General features: G+C 40.4%; 1 protein-coding gene across 1 annotated transcript in view; it reads left to right on the top strand.

Moving 5' to 3' along the window:
• The window catches only part of IMPG2 (interphotoreceptor matrix proteoglycan 2), a 52,861-nt gene that overhangs the window by 10,567 nt on the left and 21,053 nt on the right, over window positions 1-21,241 (top strand). The window contains exons 3-7 of the mRNA XM_063393744.1: window positions 2,925-3,091; window positions 10,594-10,625; window positions 10,724-10,747; window positions 19,636-19,682; window positions 20,140-20,231. Coding sequence (XP_063249814.1) covers window positions 2,925-3,091; window positions 10,594-10,625; window positions 10,724-10,747; window positions 19,636-19,682; window positions 20,140-20,231 — 362 coding nt within the window. The remainder of the gene's footprint in view (window positions 1-2,924; window positions 3,092-10,593; window positions 10,626-10,723; window positions 10,748-19,635; window positions 19,683-20,139; window positions 20,232-21,241) is intronic.

Here is a 21,241-nt window from a genome sequence, read left to right as displayed (position 1 = left end):
AGTAAATTGTGTTGTTCTCTCTCAATGCTTGAAATTCTTCTAACTGTAAAACAATGAAAGCATTTATGAGACAGAAAGAGAGCAATTTTGTTTCAGTCTTTCTTAGCCAGTCCACGAACCTACTCTTGAGCACCCTAGAGGTAAGCACACCCGAGGATGGTTCTTGTGTTCAGCCCTTACAGCCTGGATTTGTTATCCTGCAAAGCAGCCCCTGCTTTACAAACTGGCCAGCTGGAATAAACAGGACAGCAACAAGAGGGACTGTGTGTCACCAGGGCTGCAGGGTGATTGTGCTGGCCAGCAGCTCAGCAGTGCTGAGGGTGTGGTTTCCTGGACAAGGCTGACGGAAGTGTTCAAATGGCACTTGTGGTGGATGTTTGCTTGGAGTTTTTAATCCCTCCCTGTGTGTCAGAACTAACACACTCTGACTGGGTGGAAGGAAGAGAATACAAAAAAAATTTGCACTATGTTGTCCAACTTGTTGTTCACCTCAGTGGAAACAGCTAGAGAGGACAAAATGTGACTCCTCATCCACACCTTATTTCCTCCTTTTGCAGCATACGTGGCTGTGTTGACAGCTTAGGTCTAACTAATGGGCTTGGAGCCCACAGATGGCACAAATCCTTTGGTACTGGAATTCAGTGGGGTGTCTAATTCCAAATGAAAGGACACACAGAAAATCCTTAATCTACTGGGAGCCGACTGGAGCAACTGTTTATACTGGAGCAGCTTGTATTCAGGCAAGACACTGTCTCATCACATTTATTTTAAACTTGTTTAAGAGCATTAAGGAAAATTATCTTCAATTACTTGCATCTGGAAAGCCAGTCCTTTGCCTGTAGGTATTTGAAAACTCCAGGATTAGACAGTGTCCCTGCAATGTATTTGCAAGCTATTGCTATGGCTTCAGTTGTTACTGGGAGTCTGCTGAGGACTTATGCCAGCCACAGGGAGTAATCTCATTGCAGGATTGTTGCTCCACAAAGTGGCACCTGGAGTAGGATACAAGTACCACCAAAGGAAATTTGAACAAGTGATATTCTAGTTTCTGGATTCGAAACTAGACTTCAGTCTTTTCCTGGATGTCCTGCTTTGCAAGTGGGATGGAAGAGAGAATATTACAGATGTTATTCTGCTTCAGGAAGATTATTAGTACTCCAGCAGGAACCAGAAGTCCCAGAGCAGGATTATGGCCTCATTGCCTGAGGTCTGTGCAGGGGTCAGATGGAAAGGTGGTCTCTGCCTCAAAGGGTTTGCAAGTGTAACTTGAGGGGGGATGTGAGATCGTGCGTGGATGTTTGTCAATTTGGCTATTTGTTTCTGATTAATAGAGATGCATATACTGATTGGAAACATGGTCAATACTTTCCAAATGAGTGTGTTTTACAGACAAAGTTAACCACCTAAATGCTGGAGGGGTGCTAGAACAGTAATACACTACTGACAGTTCATAATGCAGAGTTTGGGGACTTAATTGTTCTCTGGTCATGCATACCAGATGAGCTACAATGCTAATCTCATGTCATAAACCTGGGCATGGAAATGAGAAATGTCTTTATATCTGTAGAGTTCCACTACAGAGAAACAATCTCAACAGCTCTGATAAACTAAAAGTCAGGGTGAAGAAAAGAACTTTTTATGCATTGTGTCATCCAGTGTGCCAGAGTCAGCTCAGCTTTAAGGGTGTGCTGCATAGGAAACAATTCCTTAAGGTTGTTATTTGTAAAGCCTTTGCATTTAGGAAAAATATCCATCTCTTGATTGAATGAAAATGCTTCCATATGTGATCTATGTGTTAAGTTTTACATATGTACATTTAAACAACTTGGAATCTGGAAAACAAAGCATCAAGAAGAAATAATAAGGTACTGGATTTGGCAGCCCAGAGTTAATTTTGAAGCTGATTGAAGAAAATGGCTTTCTGGAGATAGATTTAGTCTCCTGTAAGGGCTTGTTTGTGATGTCAGGACTTTTCTGAAATGCAAAGCATTTCTCTACTGAACTGTCTGTCTAAGTAGTGAAATCAGATTAGGCCAAAAAGCAAGTTTGTCTGCTACTCCTCCAGGATGGCATTTGGTGTGAATGATTTTGAGAGTTCATATTTTAATGTTTCTCTTTTCCAGGACACAAGGAAAATCCTATAAATCTTTCTCTCTTGGAATTATCCTGGGTCACAGAGTGGTTCTTGCTTGAGCATCATGTGGCCAACTGCTCTGACTGGCAAAAAGAGCTTGTGCAAGGTTGGGACATTAAAGTAGGCAGTGCAGTACCTGATATTAAACCTTAGTTCTCAGGCTGACTGTTCAGAGCTGTCCAGTTCTTTGTCAGTGAACAGGTATGAACGGTTAGAGCTTGACTTATTTCATAGCATATTCTTTTGTCATCATCCTTCTTGTTTTTTGAATTATTAATGCAGTTGTAATTTCTGAAATGTATTTTAAATTCTGTGTAAAGGTGAGTCCGAATGAATTGTTACTGACAGAGCTTACTAGACTTTGATCAGTGCCACCACCTTTTTTTACAACTTAAGCTCCACCTCTACTTCCTATGAGGATATTTGCCATAGTGTTTTGGTTTTCTAGGTTTTCTAAAAATTAGATTCATTAATCAAACTGCAGTTTCACTCAGTAGATGATTGTTAAGAGACAAGTGCTTTCTCACGCTTTCTTCTTTTTCTCTTAAACTTTCTTTAATTATTTCAGTTTAAAAAGTCAGAGAGAGAGGTAATATGAGTGCAGAAGATCCACCACATCTTCATTTCAGTCACTTCAATGCTTTCCACATTTCCATGTAGGTGTCAGGTGGCTGTGTTCTATGTGTTCATGTGCTGACAAGCTTACAGCATTGGGACAATAATAGCCTGGCCATTTGTGCCACAGAAGCGCTCCTGTTGTACTAACACCAGACCTTTCTTGTGCCTTCAGTGTGCCAGGAAACAGTCTGGGAGGTCTTCAAGACATTCTGGGACAGACTGCCGGAGCGTGAGGAATACAACACCTGGATGAGCCTGTGTGAGGAGGGCATGATGAGCATCTTTGAAATGGGCACCAACTTCAGTCAGTCTGAGGAGCACCGCAGCCTGATCGTGAAGGTGAGTGGTGCAGGAGCTGCTTGAAGTGTTCTCATGGGCAAGGGCATCCTGTCCCAATGCAACACACAGCTCTGGCATATCACAGTGATGGACAGAGCCCTCAAAACACTCAGGTGTGGGCATTCCAGCTGTGGGACCGGGCGTTCTAAGATCAGTTCCAAAACAAAGTTGTGGGTGATCCAATGCAGGGAAAAGCAGCAATGGTGAGGAGAATGTTGTAGATGTAGATGTGCTCCTGGCAAGCAGATGGTGTCTAAACCCACAGTGTGAGTCAGGCTGTGGTGCATTTTCCCCTGAGGTGTGTGGCAGCCTCCCTGCTCTCAGCTGCACGTTGAGGTGCCCTCACCCCAAATGGCTCTTGGGAGCAAGGAGTTCCAAGCTGTACTTCTGCTGCTGCCAAGCCCCAGGCATAATTGCCTGTTTGATGCTCTACAGGTCTGTGATGTCTGTGCACTGCTGCCTGACTGAAATGAGCGTAGTTATAAATGTAAAAATTTAGGTATCCTATGAAGGCAATAAATAACATTAGGTAACTCACCATGGGAAGCTGCAGGTTAAAATCAGTTTATGAGGGTAAAACAAGTCAATTAAAAAATGCTGAACATCTTGGTATATTTTCTGTTGATTCAAGTTTATTTTGGCTTAAAGAAAAAAAAAATTAAGTCAAACTAAAAACGTGTGTCTCAAATGAAATACAAAGATGTATTTTCAGGAGTTTGTGAATTTTAAAATAAAGTGCTTAACTTCATATTCATCTAAGATACAGTAGATATCTTAATTTCTTTAGATAAAAGGCTTCTTAAAATGGGTGATGGCTCATGGATCCTCTTTGAGATTACTTTTGCAAGCTAATGGATGAGTAGTTTTATGAAACTCGTAAGTCTTAAATGTATAACCCCATAGAAACACTGATGTTCTGTCAGTGTGGATGCACTGACTTTTCCCCCTCCTACTTTTTTATTGGACTTTTATGCTAGGAATGTACAATAAGTTATGTGAGTATGGAAACTGTTGTGGATAATGGAGAGGAGGTTTTTTTCCTGAGCCTGCATGTTAGTCTTCCCAGGCGATGCTAGCCAAACTTTGCTTCTGCAAATTCTGATGATGCTGTTGCCCTTAGAAATCTTTGCAAAAAGATAGAGAAATAAAATTCATGTGGTTATTTTTTATGCACACAGTGCATGTAACTGGTTTGTGTTCAGTTTTTGCAGTGAGATGATCTGTAGTGGGAGTTTATTAAAAGAAATCAAAATTACTCTTGGAAACAGGATTATGCATCTGACTTCCCACTGCTGCTCTCCCTTTTTGGGTATGGCTCTGCAGCATTTCAGTGGAGTCAGATAAAGTGCTCTGGGTATGATGTTTCCAGAAGGGGGGTATTTATTTGGGTTTCCTTTCTCCTGTAGATGGATATATTCACTTCAGTAATGCCATATTCTAAGAAACAGTCTGTTCATTCCTCTATTTTCGCTCAGCACTGTTGGTAAAAGGTGATGGTTCTCAGGCTGATTTGATGGCAGACTAGTCTGTGATAAGAGGGACAAAATGCTGTCACCTCTGTGCTCCACAACATGTCACAAATCAGTCAGGTGACTTCTTTTGGAATAAGAAGCTGAACTCAATTTGTCTTTGAACCAAAGACTGAAAGGAAGAGCACCCTGTCCCCCCATCAGTCACTGTCAGAAGATGCAATGGTGTATTTTTAAATGCATGGGTCAGACAGTGGATTTAACTGCTAGCTCTAGTACTGACTCACCTTTCTCATATGTGCTTGTGCAGAAAATTCTTCAAAGTGAAAGCTTTTTAAAGCAGCTGTGAAAATGTTAAGTCCAAACAGATGCAGTGGTTACATCTCTGCTTTTAAGAACATCTTTCTTCATGCTAATTCCTTGCCTCAGTCTAATGTGGTGGTAAGAGCTCAGCCTGTGGGACCAAACAGTTTCTAAATCCTTGTGTCTTACTGTCTTGCTCTTTCCACTCTCACCAGCTAAGATGACCAAGCTGTAAGGTCAAGCCTTTCCATTACTAGTGGGATTTCATTTCCCTCTCATTACAGAATGCTCATTCATTTGCTTATGACCAGCTGTTGCTATTTTTCCCCCATTCCTTAGGTTTGATCTCTAAAAACTTCTGCAATTTGTTTGTTTGACCATTGCACTCCTCACTAAATACCACTTGTTTCTAATCTTCCTCTGCTCTCCATCGTCTGCAAATCATCTGTGGTTATTTTAAGAGTTTAGTTTAGAGCCTGCATCTGATAAAATTAATTCTGCTTTTCTTTTGGTATGTGTTGGCTGTTACTGTCATAGCATTGCTCCGTTGCTGCTTTTGTATGGACATGTTGGCAGATTCTGGCAGTCTTATTTCAAAGCGTCTTTTTGTATTACTTTTTGGTAGATTGCAACATGAAATTTAATTTTTAGAAATGCTCCATGTCCTGAATGTACGCCCTCTCTCTCAAAAGAAATTCAGTGTATCTGAAAATTGGGCAAATTAAGTCTGTGGGGTTTGCTTTTAATGAACAATAATTCAGCAAAATTATTGCTTTCATTATGTTTTTGTTGTAGTGTGGAGGGTCTGTTATGAGAAGTGTAATTAAATGCCATCTTATTAGCCTTCTTCCTTCGTTTTCTTTCTTATCCTTTTCTCTAATCCCCAGTAATCACTGTCACACTCCCACAGATGCTGCAATGTCTGCTTCATCCTAACTTAATTAATATTGAGAAAATTTCTCCTTTGCTTACTTTTAACATACTTTCTTGCTGGATATCAGTTGGCGCTTAGACCAGCTGGTCTCAGCTTTCATATTTCTTTTTTGATGTAAAGTCTGCCTCTGTGGGTTTCCCTGTAATATCTGTACATACATGCACGTTCTGTATGCACTAATACAGAATTTCTATACACTAAGTTTTCCTGAATTTCTTTAAGCAGATCACCTGCCACATTTTCAGAAACAGCAGGTGGACATTTTCATGCCAAGTATAAAAAATTATTTTATATCTTTTTTACTTCCCCTTGAATTTTTGTTTAAATTTGTGTGATCATGTTAACTGACAGTACCTCACATAGCAAGAACACTTTCCTAACTAAGTTCTTGGGATATTAAGCAGATTTACAAACTGTGAGACTGTTAACCCGTCTTTTTTCAATTCCTGCTGGAAATGCAAATGGAGAAGAACTTGGTTTGTGTTCCTTACTGTGTAGCTGTGTTTCAATGGGGAGTAAAACCCAGTTACATAGAAAGTAATATTCATCCTCTGCAACATCTTAATTCATCCCATTGTGCTTTTTGAGAAGAGTTAGGCTGAGACTTAGCATGGAAAGGAGTTTGTGGGAGAGCTTTCCCTGAGAATCAAAAGGCAGACAATTTCCCAAGGAATCCCCAAAACTATGATGTGAGGTGCTAATCTATCAAAAAGCAACTCGAAAAGTTCCCAGGACAGGACACAAACCCTTCACTGGTGTTGACTCAGCAGTACTTTTGTGCAGAATTGAGTTTCCAGCCCATGAGCAGCTCTGTCTGCTTCAGTGTGTTTGCAGCACAAACTGCTCAGTGACAGATTAGGGTAAGAGGGGAGAAGGCAGCTCTGCCTGAGGATGCCTGAATAGGCAGCGTAACAAAACACATTCTTAGCATGCTGAAATGGGTACTTAGCTATGTAAAATGAGTGATTTAGCCTGAACTCTGAGAGCCACGTTCCAAGGTGGGATGTAGCATCACCATGATATGAATTATTTGTAACCACTTACTCCCAGTGCTGTTTGAATACTTCACAGAGGCAGATTATTTTGTATTTCTCAGGTTCTTGTGGAAGATCTCTTCTGCTGTCTCTCCTCTTCCCATGTTCTGTGACCTTCCTTGCTAACCATTGTCTTTCTCTGTTTAATTAAATGTCCTAACCACTCTTTCCAGTTCTTTACATTTTTTTCTTTGTATAGAAAACCTTCTTTAGTTTCTTCTAAACCTGGAAAAAAAGCTGATCATATCTGCACTTTCACATCCCCCATGCCCTCTTATGCATGCAAAAAAAAAAAATTTCAATTGCCCTCCTCTAAGCCATGTCAGATTTCCTTCACCTGTTTTCTTATCCATGCACTTACAGTTCTCCTATTGACTTTCATTCTTTGCATTTCATGTTTCAACCTCCTCTAGTTTAAAAAGAAAACCCCTCCACCTTTGCCATATATAAATCTCTAGCCTTCATTTCCAGTTGCACGTAATTGAAACAATATTTGTTCCACTAAGCTGTTCCTGCTATTTCTCCTCTAACTCACTGCAAACTTTTACTTTACCTGTCAGGGATGTGTCTTGAGGTACCATTCCCTAGTCTGGTCTCTCTCTATACTTCAGTTCTGGACACTGTCCTCCATTTCCTTGCATAATCCCCAGTGCTGTGGCCTTGCCTTCATGACACTGTGGCTCTGCCATGCACTATGGTGGGGAGCCAGGACAGGCAGACAGAGAATCATTTCTTGGGGTGACTTTCCTGTTATAAATGAGGTGTATAGTGGGTTAAATCAAATACACTTGGTCGAGTCCATTGACATCCACAGATGGGATTAAATTAATATAGGATTATTTCAGATCTCCTTGACATTTCCTCTGGTTTTTTCTCCTCCCTGGGATTACCTCAGGATATTTTGGCTTCTGTACATAATGATAGTCTCTTAGGTTCAGGCAAGAATATCCTATATGACTGCTTTTCTGCAAGATCAGGATTTGACAGAAGCTCATTGGTTGGTACTATGTGTGATTTGCTGTATTGTTGTAGCCTGTGTTTAATGTATTCATATTAACTCATGATAGCTTTTCATTATGTAAAGTAACTGTAGATGAAAGGTGAGCACTAGAGCAGCAAACACAAAACTCAGCCCCCAGCATTAGGAGGATTGGTATAACAGTGTCCCTGTTATACCAATAAGGGTATATATATATATATTTATATATATAGAGGGTAAGAAGGTCCCTCTTCAAGAGAACCAATTTTGTACAAAGCACCTGCTGGAGATAGCTTCAGTGAGTGAAATCTCTCCTTAGCTTTGGTGTGGCTGCTGCTGTTATGGAGAACTATTTCTAGACCACTTCAAGTATTGAAGGGGTGAAGGCATTAAATAATCTTTGCAGTCTGTGTGCAGTAGGTAAATTTCTAACTCCATTTTAACGAAGGAACTGAGTCAGAGAAGTGAGGTATTTTGGCAAAGACTGTTCTGTGCTAAATGACTAAACAAGCCAGAATCAGAACTCTAGAGCCCTTGGCTTCTAATCTGGGGGGAAAGGTGATGTTTGCCATGGAGTTCAAATGTCATCACTTGCCCCCACCCCAGGCTAGAAAGCAAATTAAACATGTGAGAGAGAAGAAGACAGTCACACTACAAACTATTTATTGCAGACCATGCTAGTTTACTATGAAATTATATGACGATTTAGTAATTTGATGCCTTATTAGAAAGATGAGTGTGGACACTGTAGTGTTTCTTGTTCTAGACTTTGGCCATTAAAATAATAATTTGACATTTCAGATTTGGTTCTTATAAATTCTCCTTATAATTTGTTGAATAGATGACTAGAGAACAACAAGACATTGGTTAAGTCCAGGGACCCAGACTCAGGGAACTTGGGAGCCACCAGCTCCTCAGACTGCCCTGCGACAGAGTTTTGGCCCAGGCATCCCTCACTGGGGTGTCCCTCTTCCTTTGCTCTAGGAAGCAGTCAGGACTGCTCTGAGCTCTGCTCTCAGGGGCCTTTGAGGAGCAGTGGGTAAAGCTGCTGGCTACAGACTAGCACCAGGCATTGAGAAGATGTGTGAGGCCTGTAATAGCAGGGGTTGGTTTTAATAGCACCTACAAATCATCCTGACTGGCTGAGGGTGGAAGAACATCTCCTTTTCTAATGAACAAAAACTTTTTACTGAGCTACTGCTTACAGATAACTTTCCAAAATCTTGTAGAGAGGGAATCAATCTCTCTCTTCCTTGTAGATCCAAGTGCACTAGAGGTGAACATACAGGCACTGTACAGATCAGCATAAACAACTTAAAACAACTGTTACCCTTAAAACAACTGTTTACTCTGTTTTACCCTGTTTACCCTTAAAACAACTGTTTGCCCAAACTCCAACACAGCTTTAGTGGCCCCAAGGTAGAATTTCCACAGTAGACTACCTGGTTTCTTTGTTTGTCACTTAAAAGTGCCTTGCTGTGTCTTAGTTTTTCCTACTAAAGAATCTCCAAATGCTTCATTAAAGGAGTTGTATAATAAATGTTGGTCAAAGAACATGTTGAAAGGCAAGCTGACAGAAATTTGTATTTTGGCAAGCCCTGCCTGGGTGATGTCCAAGCTGTCTGCCATTCTAGCTGTGATGACAATGCCCACATGTCCTAGAAAGAAGAGAAGGCTACTCAGTGATATGGCTCCAAATCAGTAGCAGCTGAATTTCTTCACTTTCCTAGAAACACAGAAAAATACAGGTGAAGAGAGTGAGAGGACTAACCTGTTAAAAAGGTCTCTCTTGCCTTTTCAACCCTCCTTTACAAGAAGAACCACCAGGATAACTTAGAGTGACAGTCCTCAGGTCACTGAATACATATGGGTGTTTTTCAAAGAGGTTTGCAAAGTGAAAATTATATGTTTAAAGCTAATTCAAAGGAGATACTTCAGCTGACTCACTTCCTGTTTTTACTGAAAAATATACCTGCATTGATTATACAAGGAAGCTAGCCTGATAAGCAGTCCACCAAACAATCGCTTTTTGACCTCCTAAAGCAGAGAAACAGAAATTTTGTGGATGGACAATAATTTTCTGTAAGTATTTGATATTCTCTTTACACTGGTACCAACAGCAGGATGCAGCATTATTTCTCAACAGCTCCTATTATTTCTCAGAATCTCCTCCACTTCTCGTGGTGTTCCTCACAGAAGTGTCTCTGACTCTCCTCTAGAACTAATGGCACTAATACCATGAAAATTTGGATGAAAAAAATACAAACTGTGTAGCCCTTAGGATTTTTACAGCAGTACATGAAAAAACTAGTCCCTGTCACTTGTACTACCATAAACAAAGTCATGAGATTAATCCTGCTGTGGTACTTTAAGCTGTAACTTCACTTTCAAAAGATGGTTTTAAATCTATGGACAAGTAGCAGAAGTAGTGCTGAATTTCTGAAGACTGCTGGCTTAAAAGGTTCTTATTGTTGGCATCCTCTAACATGGGAGAATGTTGTACCTGCAGAACACTGCAGGAAAATGCAGAAATGTAGAGTACCTCTGACAAACCTAATGCTCTTTACACTGTCTGATGTCGAGTTTCAGTTGTATTTTGGAAATCTTAGACATATTTCCTTTTCAGCAAGGACTTAGTTAATAAATTTTGAACTTAACAAATGACAGTACAGAGAACAGAATTATTTCAGCATGCAGGAGGAAATAAAGTGGTATAAACTGCATTTCAATTTCCTTCACCTTATGTTACTCAAATATATTTAGGATTTGTTTTTGTTTTCCAGAAACTGGCCTATACAAAGGAAGCAATGGGCAGGTGAGTATCTGTGCTCTCCTTGCATTTTATTCTCTCTGGAGACAACAACACGGCTGAGCTGTGACATTTTGTAACCTTTTCTCTCTTTTTCTTGTCAGTCCCTGCGCTGATTGGTCATGTGGGTAAGTAATTTTCCCTTTCTAAAGGCTAGTGACAGGTCATTTCTCTGGTTCTTGCTGCTGCTGGCACTGATTGGTGCGCTGAAGACCAACAAAATTCACCTTTGTGCAACACGACCTAGAGAAAAGTGTGGTGGAGAAATCTGGTGGTTCTGGCATGTGAACCTCTGTCTTGGCATGGTTGGCAAGCTCAAAATATCCCAGCCAATCTGAGGCTTGTACTTCTGCTTAAGTGTGTCATCACCTTGGGGGCTGTCAGGCTGCCAGGCACAGACACAGGCTGTCTACCTGAAGAGGTTTAGTGGGGGAAATCTATTCTGGGAAAGACATGTGCCCATAGTTGCTTGTGCTAGTGTTCTGGTTGTCTTGAAAATCTTTCCCAAAGGCTTTCAAGTAGTCCTGGTCATCATTACAAAAAAAAAAAAACAAAACAAAACAAAAAGAAAATGGAATATTTTGAAATGGTGTTTTGAAAGACTTTCAAGAGACGTGTTCTCTAAACAGTTACAAGGGAGTTGGTTGTTTGGGCTCCTCACACTTTTAACAAGGCAATAAAGCTGAAAACTGATTTGGGGAATCTTTGTACCAAAGCAAACCTGAACTTGACCTGTTATTTTCATGCCTTTTATTGAACTGAGAACAAGTTCAAATTATTATTCCTCCATTGCTACTCAGAACTTAATTTAAGGTGTTATTTTTAGGGTAATTCAAACCCAAACAGTCTGGTGCTGGACTTCTCTGAAAAACTGGCAGGTTCAATTCTCTGCTTTACAGGCCACATAAAGCTATGCTAAATATGAGTACTTAAAATACTGGTAAGAGTAATCATTTAACAGACTTAGAAAATGCCCCAGCTTCTCAAAGCAGGTATCCTCATAGTGATTTCATAACCATAGCATATGTTAAAATTAATAATGTTAGATGATAATGGCAAAAGTGATTCCTAAAAGGCTGGTTTCTCTCTGTCCTGTGGAGCTGAGTGCTTCTTTTGACAAGAGCACTTCCTGAAGCCTTCAGGTCAGCTGGGTAGTGTCCATCTGTTCTGAGGCAGTTTGAGTTTGAAAACCTACCTCATCCCTCTGTGTGATCATTCAGGAAATCTAGTAAATGTAGAGATACATGAGAGGAATTGGAGTCAAGGCATCTGGAGTTTGCATGTACTGGGCTAACAGTGCAAAGGAACTAAAGGAACAGTGCAAAAAGCCCATCTTTTGACTGAAAGGTGGATCAGAATGATAAATGTTGTACTTGTTCAAAAGCCATCTTTTGAAGTGTTTCATGGCAACATTAAAGGGGTTCCAGTAGACAACTGGAAAACCTTATTAAACTCAGTTCACTGTGGAGCTGTGCTGCATCTGTCTAGAAAATACACTGCTTTTATTTCAGTGTGTATTGCTTCAGATTGTTTATAGCTTTAGGTTGGGGTCTTTGTAATTGCCATCAGTTTAAGCTTTGAGTTTACTGTATCTTTTCATCTATAATTTGTTATTTATCTTGAACTCAGAAATTGTAGTGTTTTATAGCATAAAGAAGGTGATAGAGGACTGAAGCAGTGACAGAAACAGGTAGACTTGCCCTGGGTAATGGAACATCAGGAGAAATTAGTTAGAAATATTTTTTCCCTTATAAAATCCAAAATTGGTCTAAGATTATTCTGGGTATCTTAGAGCATTCATGGTTTAAGATGTGAAGTTTGTAAACCAAATTTCTATAAAAAACAAAGCTGTGATTTTCTGTCATGGGTAGAAGATGTCTCATCTCGCCCCAAGAGGAGTAAGTCAACCATCTCAATACTGCCAACAGCCAACATCATTCCCCAAAAAAATAACCAGACCTCCCAGTAAAGTTCAGAATAAATGCTCTTCTAAAAATATTCTGTAAGAAATTAGCATAAGTACCCAACCCAGGACCACTATCAGCCTCTAAGGTGCAGGATGGAAAATCCAGTGTCAAGTGCCTCCTGCAGAAAGGAAAAGTGAGTGCAGTTCTCCCTCTCCTGGGCATTGCTGTTCTCACCTGCTGACCCATATGTGCAGAGAGAGGCCTCTCCGGTCCAGTGCAGGGCAATGCTCGGATCTGAACACAGCTGACTTGTCACTCAGCTGTGTCACCTGTGTCAGAATGGACAACGGTTCTAGTCTGGTCTGGAGGGATGGCAGGACTGTCCTCAGTGTCTAGATATCCAGGGTATCCAGATGAGATGGTCAGGTGAGATTCCCACACTGCCAGGGAAGGACAGGCTTCTCCAGGTGGTGCCTTGAGGTGAGGCAAGAGCTGAAGTCTCTGATTTATCAGAGATTGATCTAGTGTCTCTGATGACTGTGCAGAAGCAGCCATTTCACTTTGGGGTCCTGGCACTGGGCATATTTCTCTCTCTGTTTTCCCACTCAGAAGAACAAGAGAAATTTTGCCATTGATTCTAGGGCATAGCCCTCACACAAGAAGCAATTCCATAAGCTTTGACCAATGTCTTTTTTCTGTGAAACAATTTTTTTCTTTGAAATATATTTTTTCTTTGAAATTATTTCTTAATATAGAGTTGATCTGGAATGTAAGACAGACTCTTGATATCTGTTTGTCATTTTAACTATAGTACATCTGTAAATCAAATCAAAATTGTGCTGAAAGCTATAAACAGCTATGGAATTGAAGCTGTGACTTGAGTCATATAATCCTACCTAGATGTCAATATGGTGTCTCTGTCTAGCTGGAAAAAGCTGATTTCCTCTAGTTAAACGCTGGGATAGTTTTAATGTAGCCCATGGAAAGGTGCCTTGTGCTGTTTCAGTTTAGTTCCTGGAATAACTCCCAATCCGGCATTACTGACAGTGACGCAACAGCGGGATGAAAGTTTGTTCCCATAAGGTTTAGAGCGTGCATTCACAGAGGTTAAATGCTCATCTACCCTGGCCTTTTCAGGAGCTGAGGGTTTAAACTGAGTACCACCAAGGAGAACACCTCAAAAGGAAAAGCAATGTATGGGACACAATCCAGATGTGTGCAGAGCAGTGCAGTGGACATTGTGGTTTTTGTCTCAGTTGGAAGTGTCATAGAACTACATCAGCTAAAGACTTTTACTGATTGCTTTATTCAGTAGGCCACTGGCACTGCACATAATGAAGTTCTCTCTCTTAATATTGGAGTCTGTCTTCTGACAGCAGGACAGTCCTTTTGTCTAATTCCTGGGGGATCAAAAGCCAGATCTTGAGAATGAGCTGAAAGCAAAGAAGTAGCACAAAGTTGTTGCAGCAGAAAACAAGAGTTTTTATGTCATAGCCTTGCTTGAGTGCTGTATCCACATCAGCATACTGAGGAAAAGATAAACAGGATAGGATAGTTGAAGAGGAGGAATATAACACACTACTTTTTCACTTCTTCAGAAGCATTTTTTAAGGTAAAATGAAATATGTAGAGGCATGTGCCCTTTCTGATGGTACTTGCTGTTTCTTAGATCACCGAAATTAGTTGCAGTAAATCTTGTCCAGACCTCCTGTGTTCTGTCCTCATTCTCTGCCTTGAAATACATTGGTAAATCTACAATTCATACTTTATCAGTGGTGGTAGCAATGGTTGATGATGTATCAATTTGGCTTTTGTACTATTTATCAAAATGTGCCTCATGAAAGAGTAAGAGTTTGTCTTCTGTGATGGGATCATTTTAAGTTCAGCAGTTATGCCTGCATGGCATAGAAACGTACCTGAGTTTCTTTATTGTTTGCATGTGGACTTGGCAGTGATATTCCTCATTTCAGAGATTTTTTAATCATCTGCACAGCTTTACCACATGTGAAGAGTTCCACACTGCTCCTTTTCAGTTGTATATTTTCTTTTGTGCTCCCTACTGTCTGGTAGCAAGTATGAAAGTCTTTTTTCTGCTTTAAATAGAACCAAAAGAGATGAAAATTCAAGAACTACCTAAATGAAAATTAAGATAAATGCATGTAAATATTAAAAGGAAGAGAATCTGAGTACAAGGCTTTGCCTTGCATTCTGAAATTGCATAAAAATACTTCTTGAATCGCATATTAGTTAGTTCAAGGCTGTGTGATGGAAATATTTCAAAATGAGAAAATCAAACAATACATTTTTTTCTCCTCTGTGCAATATGAAAATTGAAATAATATTTCAAGCAAAAGAAATGTTTAATGTAGCCAGTTAGACTTTAGAACATTCAAACTGACCAACAATCTTATAAATAATGGATCAACTGATGGATGTCCAGAACATCTAGTACAAATCTGAAGATGTCACTTTCTTCATTCACAGAGCTGGGTTTGTTTTAAACCTTGGAGACAAATGTAGAGAAAAATCTAGAGCTTCACAGGGAGCTGTGAAATGGTATCACTGATGGCCCATTTGACAGGTCCAGAGTGTTGGTTCTCCTTAATGACACAGTCCAGCTGCACATAGAGAACCAGTTTAGGCCTAGGAGTCAGGGGAACTCTTGTGCTCTGGAGGACTGGAAGCTGTGAAGTCTTCTCCTGACATGACTGATGTCACACAGAAGCACACGCCTGTGGGCCTTGAAAAAAGGGGAACGTAGGCGTATTTGTGAGCTGTGATTGCTGTGTTGATATGTATAGGCTGTCCATGAGCACTGTTTGCTTCAGATCATCTTCCTAGACTCTTATGGATCTTGCCTTACACCTGCCTAGATCCTGGTGTCTAACAGAGCTGTGTGATCTGAAACCGCTTGTTTCTGCCCAGGAAACACAAGTGCAGTGTTGTTCGTTCTGGTGCTTAGACATCTGCTTGTCTGTATTCCTTCCTGCCTCTCCATACATATGTGTATGTTTTTATGTTTTGCTTACGGCTCAGCCAAGATGATCCAGGGAATCATTCATGCAGGTAGGACGATGGAAATTACATTTCATATGTCTGTGTCTCAAATTCACAATAAACTCTTGTTGGAATGTCCTTCTACCTGGAGTGGCTTGCTTGTGTAGGTAAAATTAAACATTAAGTGTGGGCCCTGGATTAATCCTGGGGCAAAACCATATAAAATCCTGAGTATTTTAAGTGGTGCAAGTGAGCAGGAATTTGAATCTGTGTCTACCTTGAAAAGTGATGTGTTCAGACAATTCTGTATATGTATTGCCATGTGCATTTTGAGTGACTTCCTTAGAGGTGCCCAATGCAATTGATGCTTTTCTAGGTGATCAATAAAGTAGGCATTTGAAAAATGTTAAGGGGAAGTCGAAGGCAAAAAGAAAGCAAACCTCGTCGTTCTGGTAAAGTAATGAAAAAACAAATCTGCGTAAAGTGAGCTTGGTTACAGCACTGTATCCTTAAAACTATATTTTCATCCTCTTGAATAAATGTGATAGCTGATCATTTGACCAAATTTGGTGCTTGACCGGTTTGGTTAGATTTATTAGGGTTTTAGTAGGTGATGTTTAAGTGCTTGGTTTTTAATTTTCAGCCGGCTGTGCACTGGAATTCTGTCAGAAAATCTGTGAGCTCCTGAGGGCTTGTATTTAAAGCCCCCCAGCGCCAGTAAGAATATATTACCTGGCCTTGACAAAGAGTGTGGTCTGTTGTTGCTTAAGGAGCTGGGTTTGCTCCATCAGCTTAGCTCTCACCTTGGCACTGGCCCTACTCTCACCTCGCCTTTCAGCACTGCCAAGGCTGCCCCAAGGCCTGGCTTGGGCTGGGGCTGTCACCAGGTGGCTAAACTTGTCCCCAAGGTGGCACTTGGGACAGAAGTGCCCTGTTGGAGAGCTGCCATCTGTTGGGGTCAGAAAGTCCTCTGGACTTTTGAAACTTGGAGAACTTCACTTTGATGTGTCTATAACCAGTAATCTGATCTAGAAGTAGAACTTGAGAAAGATATTAGGCCTTTCCATTTGCAAACTGCTTCTCTTTCGAAAGTGTGATTTATGCCACAGCATTTTGTTTGGGGTTTCTTGTCTACTTTGAGGATTTTTGCTTTAAAAACCTCAAGCCACTTAGTTCAGGGGGCCCTGTCTGAGGGGTCTGGGGCTGTTCCGAGGTGGTTCCGGATGGCTTTGACGGGCAGTGGCAGCTCAGGGAAAGCCTGTGTGAGAAAGGGGAAAAACATGGCACAGGGAGAGGAAGAGGGAGCTAAAAGGATGAGAAACAGTGGCATGGGGAAGGCCAATGCCAAAGGCACTGCACCACTGCAAATCATGTATTCAGACTGGAGCAAGCAGACCTTTCCTGAAGGAGCTGCTGCCCCTGCAGAGCATGCATTGGGTAGAGGAGGCAGGAGTGAAGCTGAGCCAGGGAAAGGGTGAAGAAGAAGTGGTGTTTTAATGTTTGTCTGCTTCTCACTACCCAAATGCACTTAGATATGCTATAAATTAGTTTTCCCTAAGCTGAGTCTAATTTTCCCATGGAGGTAATTGGTGGTTCGTGGCTTTATTTCCACCCAGAAGGATTTTATCACATTTTCTCCCCTGTCTTATGGAGATGGAGGGAGCGAGAGTGTGGCTGGGTGAGTGTTTTGCCCCTGGCCAAGGCTAACCCACCCCAGAACTGGGTGCTCAGTTGGTCAGATAGTAATTTTGGTCCTTTTGAGATGCCCTGAGTTGCAGCACATATGTGCAGAAGGCTGCAGGGACGATGTGGGATCCATGGGTGACCTGTGCCTTGTGGGGCGGTAGCTGGAGGTCAGGAGTGCCTGGAGGCCCCTCAAGGAATACTGGGCACCAACCTGTGGCCACCTGGATCAAGCCTCATGAGTCTCAGGTTGGGATCAGGGCTTACCACAGCAAATCATGGTTCTTGTTGTCCTCTTCCTTAGAAAAGGGGGTGGATATGAGACTCAGCTAATGGCTATCAATAGGTTTGAACTAATCAGAACACTAAAAATCCTCTAGCAGAGGTTTTACTGCTCATTGCTTTGCTTTTCTTGAGTTTATATTTTGACTCTAATTACACTGAACAGTTTGTAAGAATAAAATCCCAGTCTGGTTCATCTCTCCTGAAAAGTAGAGTCATTCTTGCTTCTGAACATTGAACATGATGCACTAAAATGCTCTGATGCTGTAATTTGATGACACCCTGGTATAGATGTAATATACTTCCTATTGAAACTTGTAAAAGAGGCATCTTGAAGTTGGATGAATTTCAACAGACCAATTAATAATTAAGCAATAGTTTTTATTGCAATTCTAAGATGACAAATGACTAAGGAAGCTAAATCCCTCTAAAACATAACCAACATTCTTAAGAAAATATCCTTAAGAGAGACTATCTTGTCTAAATTACATTTTTTAATAAATTTTTCCAGTCTTGGAAATGACTTGAAGATTTACTGAGTTTGTCAAAGAATTGGCAAACTCAAAAGTAGTCTTGCACTGTGCTGGCTGAAAACAGGTACCAGTGTCCATGAAATGGAAGCAGGCACAACTGCACCTCAAAGCTTACTCATTGAGCATGAAGCTCATTGACTTTACTTGTGCAAGAAAATACATGAAGGTACTGTTTAAACTCGTGAATAAATATTTTCTGATTTGTTCATGTGGAAGGTTTTGGTTTTTTTTAATATTTTAGAGTTGTGGAGATCTCACCCTGTCAGTTTAACATTACCAGGACTATGTTTTGGTATTATTAATCATTACATGGAGGATTAGACTGTGCCTTCTGAGAACAGCTGGGTGAAAAGATTCTTGATAGAAAGTTCATTAGGTTTGCCTTCAGGTCTGTTTATTGGCACATAAGTCTATGTGTCTGTGAGGGGCAGAGAGAGTGTTTCAGACATCAACTCATTGAAACTGTGGTCTCTGATCATATGCTGGTGCTCTGGTGTCTGTAGAATGTAACTGTGAATGTGGTTGTCTGGCTGGTGCTGGAAGCCTTCTTTGGAGTAATACAGAGACTGACTGTACAGCCTGAAGGAGGCAGATAACAACTTTGAGTGGAGTTTTGCTTGAGGATAGACTGCAAGACCAGTCATAGAGTATGTGAATCATAAACCTGGCAAGGTTAAAAATAGGAGATAAATAAAAATAAAATAAATAAAAAATAAAAAATAAAAATAAATAAAAAATAAAATAAAAAAGGAGAACCTTTAGATGTGAGAGAAATATCTCAGTACAATGAACTGCAGTAGTTTTCATGTCCTATTTCCCTCCAGCACTTAAACTGCCAGTCTTACAGTTTGTTTTGCATATATTAACAATATGACCAACTCAAAAAATAATTTTCCCTTCACTCAGGAAAGACTTGTTTCAGTCAGAGCATGTCTCCCACTCTTGGTAACTTGACAGTTGCTCCAGGCTAACAGAATTGGCTCCAAGCAGCTGGGTTTGCTGTAAGAGTCATGTCAAAGCTGTTTGTTTTTCTTCAGGCTGACAGTCTTCGTGTGATTGTTCTTCTGAAATGTTTTTTGTATTTGGCCCAGAGTTGTTTTATATGTGTGTGTGATTCCCATAAGTGGGTTTGGAAATGGATGCATTTTGAAGATTTCCAAATAAGCAGAATAAAACTAATGATGAAAAGAACCCATCTTCTTGCAGCGATTTCAGTGCAGTTATGATGTTTTAGTGCACTGGGAAGTATTTTAAAAACTGATTTATAGGATATTACCATTTATCTTTGTGGTTTATCTCTTTACATCTGTTTTCTTTACAGAACTGCTAGAAGGCAAAATGTATTTTTGTATGGGACTCCAGGTCATTTGGGGTATAAGAGGGTTTGCAACCCAGAGATGCACACAATGTGTTGTATGATGCAAGTGTCCCAAAATCTAAGTGGCAAAAAATATAACTGAAGTATTTTTATGAAGTTACGAGCAAAATAGTACCATGAAAAATTTCTTCTGCACATGTGCTTCTTTATGTAGTATCAGAATCACAGAAATATCAAAAACTACTACATTCATCTTACCACATCCAGCTTCAATTTCTGATTTGTTTTTTATCTAGTGGGACTCCTACTCCACCTGCGGATGCTGATGTTACCACACTGAGAGGTCAGTTTTTATCTAACTGCTATTAAGGCTGATTCTGAATTACCAGAAAGCTAAGAAATTCATGTGTGTGGATTTCAGAAGGAGCTCTGAAATTTTACACCTCTATAATGTCATTTGTAATCTGGAGATTGTTGTGTGCTGACATTTTGTTATTTCATGAATCATGAAAATCCTACTCAAGAAATTAGTTCTGCGCCATTTTTACTGTATTTAATTTCATGTTCCCAAAAATACATCTAGTTAGGCACGACATTAACATCTTATACTGGTTAGTGTATTTGGTACTTTTCCTCAGGCTCTTCATGTGTCTCCTGTGCTGTTGCTGTCATCATGATGGGAATTGGAATCAAATCTGACTATTGGTTTATGCTTGCTGAACTGCTTCTTTGGGTATATAGGAAAAAAAAAACAACAACCAAACACCAAACAAAATAATACTGTTCTCTTTCAAACCCAGATGCAGCTGCCAATGTTCCTCCCCCTCATGAGGTCTCTGTCCAGAGTCCTGCAGGTGATACCATCCATGAGCATGACAATGTAGATACCACTGTGAGTAGGTTTTTTTCCTTTGGTTCAGCATTCTGTTGCCTTCCCTACATGAAATTGTTTATGGTCATTTAATATTAATAGCAACTGAAGGTGTTGTTAATATGACGTGTTAAAACAAACTAGGATTTCATAAGGATGCCTTTTTCTTGGTCCTAGAATTAAGAGCCAGGCACAGTTAAGGGATAAAGTGTTTTGACCTCAGTATTTAATAAAGATTCTTATGGTGCAACAATGCACCAAGGAGGGAATACCCTGAAATGCACACTCATGGTGGATGGAGTATACAATTTTATAGGCCTTGCAAATCAGCATATTTGACAAAGATGTTCCAATGAGAGGCTTAACTGAATAGTGTGACATCCCTCTATCCCAAAGGACTCCCCTTTAGGTGGGCCTAATCACAGGGTGTGTTCTAGAGCTGCCCTTGGTTTCCAAGATAACATGAGGCTTTCTGGCCTCCAGCTGCAAGGCCTTCAGGGTGTTTGGTCTTCTGGCCCAACAGAACATCAGGACTGTGCTAAGATATCAGACTGAAGGCATTACAAGTGTGCATGCTAAGGGTACTGAGAGTACATAAGAGGTCTACAAAAAATCGTCATGGCATCAATAAAATCAGGGTGTGAATTTCTAAAGTTTTAAGACATTTTCCTGGGCAGATATTTTTCCATTTGGAGAGGCTTTGAAACACTTCTTCCCCAGTAGTGGGAGATAACAGATCACTTGAGCTATCAGGTGAGGATTTTGCTAGTGTCATAGGACTAAAGAAGGAATGCCTGGTGGCTCTGAAAGCTCCAAGAAGAATGTGGAACACTATTACTCCTGTGGAAGCACAAAATTCCCTGGGTAAGTGTTTCAAGGCTCTGTGGGGTACAGTTGTGTAGGCAGCAGAGAGGTGGCCTGGACAGCCTTGAAGACTGGTTTTCTGCTCTCTTTCCATTTTTGCTGTAGGTGAACTTTTATTTATCATTTTACATGTCAGTCTTTCTGTGATATTTAACCAAAGCTTACAA

Source organism: Prinia subflava, chromosome 3 (genome assembly GCF_021018805.1).
Source record: "Prinia subflava isolate CZ2003 ecotype Zambia chromosome 3, Cam_Psub_1.2, whole genome shotgun sequence".
Taxonomy (NCBI): domain Eukaryota; kingdom Metazoa; phylum Chordata; class Aves; order Passeriformes; family Cisticolidae; genus Prinia; species Prinia subflava.
The sequence above is the reverse complement of the archived record's forward strand: the minus strand, read 5'-3'. Positions and strand labels throughout refer to the sequence as shown.